At 44.2% G+C, this 12,450-nt stretch overlaps 1 protein-coding gene across 1 annotated transcript in view; it reads right to left on the bottom strand.

Moving 5' to 3' along the window:
• ZZEF1 (zinc finger ZZ-type and EF-hand domain containing 1) overlaps positions 1–12,450 on the bottom strand; it is a 78,833-nt gene that overhangs the window by 979 nt on the left and 65,404 nt on the right. The window contains exons 28-34 of the mRNA XM_055089781.1: positions 11,750–11,829; positions 9,169–9,337; positions 8,005–8,473; positions 7,192–7,356; positions 3,673–3,792; positions 2,718–2,879; positions 1,018–1,147 (exon numbers count right to left, since the gene is read on the bottom strand). Coding sequence (XP_054945756.1) covers positions 1,018–1,147; positions 2,718–2,879; positions 3,673–3,792; positions 7,192–7,356; positions 8,005–8,473; positions 9,169–9,337; positions 11,750–11,829 — 1,295 coding nt within the window. The remainder of the gene's footprint in view (positions 1–1,017; positions 1,148–2,717; positions 2,880–3,672; positions 3,793–7,191; positions 7,357–8,004; positions 8,474–9,168; positions 9,338–11,749; positions 11,830–12,450) is intronic.

Genomic DNA, 12,450 nt, shown 5'->3' with positions numbered 1-12,450 from the left:
GCAGAAGTGAGGAACCTTGGGGGCTGACTGGTTATAGGGGCCCGCAAAGGGAAGGGTTAAGAACAACATCCAGATTTCTGGCTTGGGTACTTGGCTGGACAAGGGTAGTGTTCACAGATACAGGAAACACTGCAAAAGAAGGACTGTTTGCTGGCACTTAAGAAGAAAAACTTTCTGGGCAAAGAGTAAGGGCACCATTTCATGAGCAAAACAAATTGTTTTACTGCAAAGTCCCTGGAGGCTACGGTGTGCTTTATCTTTACGGCCTAGAAATAAGGGAAATAAACCACTAAGTCACCATACAGTAGTATAGCATAGCAAATATGCCAAGCCACCTTGGAATGGCTCCCAATAAGGTATTAACATACAAGAGAGAAAAATCGCAAAGGCCAAGTTGGTGTGCTCCATCCAAGCACCACAGAGATGCCAAATGAGCAAAGTAACTGGCACATAGTAGGCACACAAACTAAGAAAATGAATGCATCTGAAGCAGCAGATGCCTGGGATAAAGTGGTGGTGACAGATAAACCCCTAATGTGGAGATGGACACGGCAGGCTATGTGAGCCTGATGCCTCCACACACGTGAATCACGTAACTGATTCTGGGCACACATGGCTGCTTCCCCGCTCACCAGGCAACCTTCTGATTGAAACATGACTTCCCAAGTTGCTTGCCTACAGGAAAAGAATGTACCACGGACACGAGAATCCAGGGCCTTCAGCAATTCTATTTCTCACTATAAATTAATAAACTGGCACCTAATATTTTACTTCAGCCCCACGAGCCTATTTCCTGTGAATCTAGTTCTACGGGAGGGAACCACCACCTGACTGTGGTCAAGTCAGGATTCAGGGCCCCTCAGGTTAAAGACCAGGCTGGGTGACGGCCACTCACTAAGGTACTGACTGCCACCTGGAGCCCTCTCAGGGGACAGACTGCTGGCACTCCCCTGCACAGACTCTCCTCTCCAAACTCCTAGCAAGTCACTTCAGGTTACTCTAGTTGAGAGGTCTTACTTTCCTCTGCTTCTCTGGATCTTCCTGGGCTATTTTTTCATACCAGGCCTCAAACATGCCATCCTGACACTCATCCATCCATTCTGAATTCTGCTTGGCATCAGCAAGCTCATCTTCTTCACTCCATTGGCTGAAAGAAGGACATAAAGAGAGAAAAGCATGCCTCTGCCAATAATCAAGGAAAGTGCTTGTTAGCAGACTCTGTGTCCTATGGGTCTAATACACGAGGCCCTTTTAAACTTCTGAAGGGAAGAGGTCAATTTGGTTTTCAAAGCTCCAGGATTTGCCAGATGTTTGATAGATATATACCAATAAAAAGGGAGGAGCCCCTTCCAGAGTAGACTACAATGGGTGAGGAATTAGAGCTTGAAAGGTTGTACCTACATGGCATAATCCCACTCAACAACCATTTGTGGTGAACCTACTATGTGCCAGGCACTGGAGCCAAATAAAGCAAAAAAAAAAAAAGTCCGATTCGAACATGCTCAGCACACCCTAGTGGTAGCAGCATGAGAAGGGAGTCAGGAGACCCTGGGGCCTCAGCTCTCCCGCTGGCTGCTGTAAGACCTGGACACAGCACTCAGCCCTGGTCCTCAGTTTCCTCATTTCTAATAGATAATCTCAGGGACTCCTTTTAGGTGCAAAATTACAGATTTCTATAATTTCAGTTTACAGTTTGTTTCAGCAACCGGAATTTTAAATACAAAACTATTTGCTCGACAGCAAATGCAAAACATCTACCAACCAACAAATACACATTTGTTCATTCACATGTTCCAACAAACTGACTCCAGGCCTACTCAAATTGAGCTCTGCTCCGGGTGCTATGGGGAGTGGTGAGGAAGGTGCGGTCCCTACTCCCAAGGACTGGGTCATGTAGGAGCAGGTGAAGCTTGAAACAAGAAGCAGACTGATGGCTGAAGAGCCAGCAAGCCGATGCCCCACATTCCTCCTCCTTGCTGTGTCCCAGCCCTCCGCCAAGAGTTCCCTCTGACAGCAGGGCAATGGCTGCGGTTTGTAAACAAGGAGACCGCTTAAATTCTATCTCCTTTTCCCAGGATATCTCTTCTGAGAGAGTGAAAATCGGTGTTGACTCATTCACTGATTTCCTCCTAATTATCTCCTCTTGCTCTACTTCCCCCTTTATCTTCTTTCTTTTCTACAGACATGAGTGATTAATGGCTAAGTGGAATAAGAAGTGGAAAGAAAAAAAAAGAAAACTTTGCATACTATTTTTTCCCCTCATACCTTAAGTCCTTGTAACGTGCAAGAGGTTATAGTGGCTAAAAATCACACACACACACCACCACCAACAACAACAGAAAAGGATTCTCCAATTCAACAAGCTATATGAGGATCTCCAAAAATGAGGAGAAAACTCATGCTCAGTTCACAATACCACCACCACCAGTTTATATACAACACCATGCACCAGATACCTGCTAAACACTGAGAAACAGAACTCATTCATTCTTCGCAGCAATCCTGAGGTAGGTACTGTTATTACCTCCAGCTCTAAAGATGAGGAAACTGAGGCACAAAGGAGTTTAAAAAGTTGCCCGAGGTCATCCAGCTAGTATGTGGCAAAGCCAGGATACTCCCCAGAAAGTCTAGCTCCAGGCCTGAGCTCTGAATGTGCTACGATCCCTGTACTTGATGAGCTACTGTAGGAACTACAGAGTGCAGGACTGTGTCCTTACCTGATCACACTGTCATGGACACTTATATTTTCTTGTGACATTTTCATGAGGAGATCTGGTAACTGAATGTCAACAAAGAAGGTGAGATCACTGGGTTCCCAGCCCATATCCAAAAGATGAAGCAGGGCCGTCTGGACACAGGACAAGGCAGGCAGCAAGGACCTGAAGAGGCCACGAAGGTGGAAGTTACTAAAGTTGCCCATCATCCACAGAGACAACAGAAACAATGTGAATCAGAGACCTGGTGTGCTTGTCAGTGGAAAACAGAAGGGAATGCCAGATTGCTGGTTTGGGTTCCTTATAATCTCTTTTCAAATTTTTCAGACTCCATACAAACCTTCTTCAAACAACAGCTTAAGCAAAAGAGTTCTGAAAGCATAAAGAGAAAGGTCTCCACCCTGCTAGGACTACCACAGGGGACACTTTACGGTAAAGGACTGAGTAGTAAAACTCACCTCTGATAAACAAGCAAGGTCAGGGCCAGGCCCAATTAGCCTAGGTTATACAGCTCAGATGTAGAGAAGAACCATTTGATTTAAGGTTTATGTCTAAACCACTTACCATGGAGGAGACTGGGGAATGGCTTTCTATTCAAGTTTTGTTTGTTTTTAATTTTTATTGGGATGTACCTGATTTACAATGTTGTGTTAGTTTCAGGTGTACAGCAAAGTGTCTATTCAAGTTTTTAAAACTGAAAATAACAGGTTACAAATTTTCAGATGAACCAAAACCCACCCACTTGAAAAAACTGTACACACCATATAGAAAAAAGGCTGGGAGAAAATATACTGATAAGTTAACATTAGCAATTAGCTCTAGACGGTAAGATTAGGGGTTATTTTTACTTTACTCTTTGTGCTTTTCTGTATTTTTAACAGTGGACATGTATTTCTTAAAAAAATCAGAAAAAAACAGAAATAAATTTTTCTCTAGAAATCATAAAATTATCCCGTACCTGTCGTTTATGTTACTAAATCCTTTAACTGCTTTGACCAAAAACAGAACAAACTGATAGTAAGTGTCTCGAATTTCTTTGTGTAGATCTGCACCACAGCCCTCCAGGTGTCCAAAATAACTAGAAACAGAAGAAATTACCAGTCACTTAATTGTCAGAACATTAATCACTTAATTGCTAACAAAGTGGCACAGAAACTTAAATAAGTAAAAACATAACTTCAGAAAGTAACAGACAAAACAGCAAGTGACTCATCTGCTTGGATCAAGAAGGTTGCCCACCAGGAGTATGGAGATGACAATTATTAACCTTTCTTTGCTATTATAAAAACCACCCTTCCCACCACTACCTGGGCGCCTGGTACTGTGTTAAGTATTCGTCACAAATGACCAAACTGAATCCTCTCCACACAGTCACACCCACCCCTCTGCCTCCCTTCAGTGACGACTTTAGTGCCAAGCTCAGTGTCTTTCCAACCTTGATCCTTGTCACCATGGAGACTCCAACACCCATGGGAATGATGCCCCAGTTCTGCCGTCTCCGGATTCTCTGCCATCTTCACCTCCAGCGATCTTCTCCTCCAGCCCCTTTGCCATCCCTGTATGATGGTAATTTCCTTGACCTTGTCACCACAGTAATGGCGTTACCTCTGAAATCCTGACTTCAGAGCATCCTGCTCTGACTGTGACCTCTCACCCTGATCACCTACACTGCAACTCCCACCAATCCCAGGGAGCCCCAAGCCATGACGCTCCTTCACGTTGACTATCCACCACTGCCGCCAGGCTTCTCTTTGCCCCGTACTCAGCTTCAATTCCATGGCCTGTCACCATAATCATACCTTAGCAATCACCAAGTCATTTGCTGCCTTCTCCCTCCACATACTTGCCTGAGAAATTACATGCCTACATCAAAACAGCTAATTGTTGCTGGAGGAAACACCACACAACCAAGCTGACTAGTAGCACTTTACGTTCACAACCATAATTCTCAAATAACCTCTCCAAGCTGTCAGGCAATCAGACCGGCTGTCTCAATTTTCACTACTATTTCAAACATTCCTGCTTCTCCTTCAACTTCCACTGCCTCCTCCTAAGCCATCATTTAGAGCTGATAACTACCCTCAAATTTTATATTTTGAAAACAGAAATGATCTCACAGGAACTCCCCCATCTTCGCATCACCAAACCTACCAACCAACTTGCATCTCTACCCCAGTGCGCTTCCTCCTGCTGCCAGAGACAGTCTCCCTGGCTCTCAAAGGCCGACCACTCTACCTACACCACCGCTACTGCAATTGAGCCCTCCTTCCTGCATCGAGTTTTCCTCACTACTGACCTACTCCCGCCAGTGTACAGTATACTCTGCTATCTCTTCAAAACCCTCAGTTGATGCTACATCCCCTGCAGTTACTATCCTAATCCTCTGCTCCCCTTTAAGGCCAAATTTCCTGAAATAATTGTCTAGTCTCCCTCTCCATTTCATCACTCCCATTCTCTTCTCAACCCAGTCCAACAGGGCTTGTGGCCTCATGGCTCCAGTAAGACTGCTGTCAAATCCAGTGTGTTCTTATCTCGCTCAACCTCTCACATCAGCATCTGACACAACGGACCATTCCTATCTTTTTTTTTTCTTTTGGCTGTGTTGGGTCTTCATTGCTGTGCACGGGCTTTCTCTAGTTCTGGTGAGCGGGGGCTACTCTTCGTGGCAGTGCGCGGGCTTCTCATTGCGGTAGCTTCTCTTGTTGCAGAGCACGGGCTCTAGGTGCATGGGCTTCGGTAGTTGTGGTGTGCGGGCTCAATAGTTGTGGTGCGCGGGAGCAGTAGTTGTGGCGCACGGGCTTAGTTGCTCCATGATATGTGGGATCTGCCCGGACTAGGGATCGAACCCGTGTCTCCTGCATTGGCAGGTGGACTCTTAACAACTGCACCACCAGGGAAGTCCCATTTCTATCTTTTGAGATACATTCTTCTGTCGGCTTCGACGGCACCACCATCCCCTGGTTTTTGTTCGTGGTGGTCACCCCCTGGTCTCCTCAGCTGACTCCTCTTCCTCTGCTTGACTTCATCTAAATAAAGAAGTGCCCCTAATGCTCAGTCTGGAGCCCCCTCTTGTCCATCTCTCTGCACGCTTTCTAGAAGGTCTCATCTGGTCTCACGGCTTTACGTACCATCTATATACTGACAACATCCAAATTCTATCCCTACTCCTGGTTTCTTTTGAGAACTTTAGACTCTTATCTCTATTTTATCATATTTACTTGGGTATGAAAGAAGCAGTTCAAACTTAACATGGCCAAAACAAAACTTTTGATTATCACCCCAATCTGTTTCTTCCCCTCAGTAAAAAGTATCACCATCCACCCAGCTGCTCAAGCCAAAATCCTAGAGGTTTCTTTCCCTGTGACTCTTTTCATTCACCCTCTACGTCTAATCCATCAACAAGTCCTTACAATTCCACCTCCACGGTGTATCTTGAATCTCATCCTTTTCTCTCTTCCTCCAGTACTATCTCTTGGTCCAAACCACCTCCAACTCTCACCTGGGCTGCTGTAACAGTCTCTCCACTGCTTTTCTTCCTTCCACTCTTTTTCATGTAGTAGCCAGAAGTATCTTTCATAAATATATATCACAGTGTGTTCCCCTTGGGCTTAAATTTCTCCAGGGCCTTCCCGTCTACAACTCTGGGTAAAATCCAAACACCTTAAACCATATCCTACAAAGCTTTACATAATACGGGCCCTAATTTTCTGACCTCACCTCCCCCTGTTTCTCTCGCTCAGGCACACTGGCTTTCTTTCTGCCCCCCTGGGCTAATCCCCCACCCTAGGGTCTGTGTGGTGGTCCTTCTGTCTTTAGTGCTCTTCCCCCGATCTCAGCTGGTCAAGTCATACCTTGGTTCCATGTCCTCCGCAGCCTGCCTTCCCCAACTACACAAATTAGGTCACTCTGTATGAAATCACCACAGAGCCAGATTACCACTATGTATGTATGTCTGTTTTGCGTTTGTTTGTGTTTGTTTTGTTTTGTCTATCTCTCCTAAACAGAATACAAGCTCCACTAGAACAAGGATCTTGTCTGCCTTGCCCACTGCTATATACAACACCTAGAACAGTGGCTGGTATAGACAACACTCGGGAGGTATTTACCGAGTGGCTGCTGAAACAACCTTGTGAGGTACTTAGATTTATGTTGTTACGGTAAATGAGCATTAAATTTGGCCCACGAAATTTGGCCCACAGCCTCCAGGAGCCAAATGATGAGTAAGGGTACACAGGCAATACAACCCTCATTGGTAAAATAAAGCGGATAAACTCATCAAGAGGAATAAACATGTTCTGGTATTTACTTACGAAAAGGATAGAACCCATTTTTCCTTAGAATGAGAGAATGAATTGTTCAAAAACATAAATTTGTATCTTACATGGAAATGACAGAGTTCTTAATGAGAGAAGACAAGCAGGATTTCTTTAAAACGACCCCTGCTTGTTTTCCTTGCAGGCTCGTACTTTGCACTTACTTGGTAAACTCTTTCTGGCAGGTCAGAAGTTCCAACAGGAAAAGTATGAAAGGCGGGTGGAAGCAGTGAGGCTGCCCAAGGGACTCTGTACAACACTGAATGATCCTCAGGACCTCGAGGATGCTCCGGGCTTGGGCCTTCCTCAAGGAAAGAACCTTTACAACACTGGAGACAGAACTCAAGTCAGGAACACCCAAACTCTCGAGCTGGGGCAGAAAGAAAACAGACCCCTACCCAAGTTCTGATGCCGTACTAATAAAAAGGAAACACTATTGTGAGGTATCATTCAGGAAGGATAGCAAGACCTGCTTGCTACTTTTAGTCATTACTCGGCAGCACTACAAATCAGTTCACTGTCCAGAAGCCCAACAACTCACGTTGAACAATTAATTGATTAAAAAGGAACTCTGTCTCTGTGGTAAACCAGGGACAAACTTAGGACAGGAAATTAAAACATGCAATACTTCCAGAGGTATAGGCCCACTGACAAGTAATTTTGTCAGAAAATATCAAATCCTAAATTTCTCCCAGTGTTAAAATAAGACAAATTTATTTTGGCAGCTACCAAGAGAAATGTTTCTTTCCTTATCCAAATGGTACATTATTGAGATATAATGTACAAATAGCATAACGTACAAATCTCAAGTGAAAAAAACACTTCTTTAAAAGAAAAAAAAAAATCAAAACTTTTTTCTTGAACATTCTAAGACAAATCTTGATCTGTCCCCCAAGTATTATTTGCTTGTTTTTAACATGAACTTCAAGCCTTTGACGAGACTGGGTACCTGCTGCTTGAAAAGAGAAGGCGCTCACCTCTCGTGGGAGAGTGACTGATCTTTAATGAAGTCCATGGCCTCCTTCAGCACAGGGTACTTCTCTTTCACTGTGGGCAACGGTCTGGCCTCCTCCACTGAGCGGAAGGAGAGCAGCCGGAGCCGCCCCCGGGTGAAGGGAGGCCGCCGGGTGGGAGTGGAAGGCGACGACGGTTCTTCGGCTGTGGCAGAGGTCACTTCCGCGGCAGAAGCACCACCGCTGGGCGGTGGCGTGGGCTGGCCATCCAAGCCAGGACTCCTGTCTTCCACAGCAGGCGGCGCTGCTTTGGTGGGAGATGCGGAGGCTTGGAAATGCTCTTCCACCACAGAGCTTGCCCTCTGGCGCTTGTCCAGTGGCCGCAGATGATCTGTGTCATCTACAGCCACCAACTTGTCACAGCCTTCTTTTGAACTTACACCCATGGGCAAAAATTTCAGTAATAGAAGACTCTTCTGAATACACTCTTTCGCTAAATGCAAAAAGCAAGAAAGATAATGAAAAAAAGTCTAAATTAAACTTGTTGCCTACTTTTGCATTGAAAATAATCTACTTAAACTCTACAGTTTAGGACAAGAAATACCTCCATTAACACAGTGATATACACATCTACTGACAGGACAGAATCAAATTTTCTCTCATTAAATACATCAAGATCTCCCTAGCACTATCATCAGCACACTTAAAGTTTTATTGTGGACATTTTCAAACATACATAGAGAGAGAAGAGTATAAGGACCCTTCCTCTTGCCCAGATTTAATAGCCATCAATCCAAGGCCAGTCTTTTTTTCACCCACTCCCACTCCCCACTCCCTGGATTATTTCCATGCAGATCCCAGGCATCACATTATTTCATCTGTAACATCTTCAGTATATTTCACTAAAAAAAAGTTTTAAATAATAACATAACCATGACATTTAAAAAATTAACAGGAATTCTTTAATTTCATTAAATATTTAGTGTGAATACACTTTAAAAACATAACAAGATGTAGCTCAAAAAGCACTTCGTGCCTCCTAAGGAAAGTAATTAGAAAGATGCTCCATCTGGATCACGTTAATAAACAATTAACAACTGGCGCTTCTCTATTTGTGAACATCCTTGGAAAATACATTTAGTGCCTGTGTTACCTTCCCTAGGTCAACACAGCTTCAACTAAACTCACCTAGAAGGTGGGTCACTGGTTTCCTACAAAATGGAAACAGAAGGCCCAGGGAGGACAGCCAGAGCTGGCACTCACCCAGGCTCTCGGGGTTCACCTCAGCAGCTTCTGACCCGCGCCGTTCTTCTGCCTCATTCCCCAGGCTCATCAGGGACTTCTGCTTCATCTCTAACTGGGGAAGGATTTGAGCCACATAATTACACTGTCCAGACAGGGCAGCAAGGGCAGCCACAGCAAACTACTTCAAAAGCACACAGTGTTGAGATCCCGGAGGACTTTACAGTCCTGTGCACAGGACTGAGCTGTTTTTGTTTGTCCTAGAAATAATTCAGGATTTGAAGCTGCCTAAAGGTCTAGCTGCAAAACTACCTCCTTTCAACCATGTGTTATTTGGGAGGGATTTGTAACCATGACCCTATTCTTTTTTTTTTTTTTGCGGTACGCGGGCCTCTCACTGTTGCGGCCTCTCCCGTTGCGGAGCGCAGGCTCCGGACGCGCAGGCTCAGTGGCCGTGGCTCACGGGCCCAGCTGCTCCGCGGCATGTGGGATCCTCCCGGACCGGGGCATGAACCCGTGTCCCCCTGCATCGGCAGGCGGACTCTCAACCACTGCGCCACCAGGGAAGCCCCATGACCCTATTCTTTAAAAAATTCTAGAACCCTGGAGTTGGAGGGGCCCTTACCTAAAGCTGACCTAGTACAGATAAAGAAGTGAGGTCTCAGGACTTCCCTGGCGGTCCAGTGGTTAGGACTCCATGCTTCCACTGAAAGGGGCACGGATTCAATCCCTGGTCGGGGAACTAAGATCCTGCAAGCCGCTTGGTGTGGCCAGAAATCACACACCCGGTTTGCAGCAGAGGTTGAACCACAAGTTGATCTCTATTCTCCTCCGAAGGAGGGGACACCTCTAAGTGATGCTGAGACTGCCAGGCAGAGAATGGTGCTTCTACTACCAGCACAGGCAATGGTCACAGTTTGGGCCATGGTGCTGACAGCCCAGACAGAAGACCATGCGTGATGTATGCAGACCAAGGTCTTAGAGAGAAGGCTGGTATCTTGTCCAATCATCGGCAGTCTGTCATATGCTAAACCAGAAGCATAATCTACAATGTGCTTTGTCACAATTGCCAAACCCTTTTCACCGGAACTGTGTGTGGCCGCTGACTTTATCAGACACTCTTTGTGAAACTGCTATTACTGCCTTGGTTCCTTTGTCAACACCCTCTTCTGATTCACCCTCCACCATTCTGATGATGCTACCTTTTAGTTTCTTTTGAGAGTCCCTGTTCATTTGGGTCTCCATCTATCTATCTCGTCTACATTGAGCACCAACTATGTTCTAATCATTGTGGATTTTGTCCAAGGCTGTCTGTTCCTGGATAAACTCATACATTTAAAAAAAAACTAATACCAATGATTTGAAGTTATCCTTATCTCTGCCCTGACATTTATATTCTTTCACATTTACTAAATTCTCCAGCTAGATGTCTTAAAAAACCCAGATGTCCCCATACTTAACAGGTCTCAAACTGAACTTAGCACCCCACTCCCAGATCCAAGACCATTCTTCCTATTCTGGTCAACGAACGCTTCTACCCACCCACCAAGTCACCCAAACCAGGATCACGGAAACAGTCCTAAATTCCATTTGCCTGTTCACCACTCAGATCAATCACACAGTCTAATTATCTTATCTCCCAAGTAGCAGAAGCCATCCTCATCTAATCACCACAACTAGTCTCCTGCTTTCAATCTTATTACCAGCCTCTACTCATTTATTTTAAGATTGCTTTCTCAATTACTATACGATATTTAAGGTGGTTGTAAATATACATATAAATAATACTAACATATACTCATCTCCACACCTAAGAAATAAAAACAATTCTCCTGAATTTGATGTTTATCGTTTGCATGCATCTGTATAATTTTACTACATATTTATGTACATAACAGAGAGATCTAGTTTATGTTTAAGCTTTATATGAGGAGTATCACACCTATGCATTCTTCTACAACTTGCTATTTTTTGCTCATCATCACATTTGTGAGCACCACCCATGCTGATACAGGCAGCTCTACTTCATTCACTTTCACTGTAATATAGTATTATACAGTAGTATAATATATAATCTTTTTGTCTGTTTTATAAATGGGACATTTTGTTCTTCCAGTTTATTGCTGTCACGAACAATGCTGCAGAACTACTTTTCTAAAATGCAGAAAGCCCTCTCCTTTGAAAGAGTGCTCTCCTCTGCCTACAACTGTCACTGGTTGCCCAGAATCTAACACAATGCTTTTCCCCCTAGTCTAAAAGGTCAGGTTCCACCGAGCAGCCTTTGGGTTACAGAAGGAGGTAAGGGGGGCTCAACTGAACGCTGTTTACTCTGACAATCTCAACATTCCCCAAATTATGATTTCAAGGGTTCTAAATTATTTTTTATCCATTCACATCACTGAACTTTAGTTTTGAAAAACATTCCTAACGTTAAATTCTTGAGAAGAGAGCTACTTACCTTAATTCAATGATATCACGGTGGGAAAACTCAAAATATATAAAAATCACATGCAAAGGAAAACCTTACCATCCATATTCGAATCCCATCTGCCAAGGAATACACCTGTGCGAACTCCTCACTCAGGGCTGTCTTGCCCCCACTGTTTACTGGGGAAAGGAGAGGTTACATTCAGTTAACACAATTCACTACTGCAACATGAAGCCCAAAGTCACCTCCCAATCTCCGCAAAGGAAAACTCTTCCCCTGACACTCGCACATGGGGGGTCGTAAGAGAGGACTGGGGGAAAAAACTGTCAATTAAACCACAAACACCTGTAATAATGGGTTCTCTGTGTTACTTCAAACTGACTTTTTTCAAACAAACAGCATCTGAAATGGATATACTGTTAAAGTAAAATATTAAAAGTAAAAATATAAAAAAATTAAAAGCAAAATAAAAATTATTAAAAGTGAGTAAAAAATAATTATTAACATGGAAAATCTACAAACAATAAATGCTGGAGAGAGTGTGGAGAAAAGGGAACCCTCTTGCACTGTTGGTAGGAACGTAAATTGATATAGCCACTATGGAGAACAGTATGGAGGTTCCTTAAAAAACTAGAAATAGAACTGCCATATGACCCAGCAATCCCACTACTGGGTATATACCCTGAGAAAACCATAATTCAAAAAGAGTCATGGGGCTTCCCTGGTGGCGCAGTGGTTGAAAGTCCACCTGCCGATGCAGGGGACATGGGTTCGTGCCCCGGTCCGGGAAGATCCCACAT

The sequence above is a fragment of the Physeter macrocephalus genome, chromosome 14 (genome assembly GCF_002837175.3).
Source record: "Physeter macrocephalus isolate SW-GA chromosome 14, ASM283717v5, whole genome shotgun sequence".
NCBI classification, from domain to species: domain Eukaryota; kingdom Metazoa; phylum Chordata; class Mammalia; order Artiodactyla; family Physeteridae; genus Physeter; species Physeter macrocephalus.
Note: the sequence above shows the minus strand (reverse complement) of the source record. Positions and strands in the feature narration are given on the sequence as shown.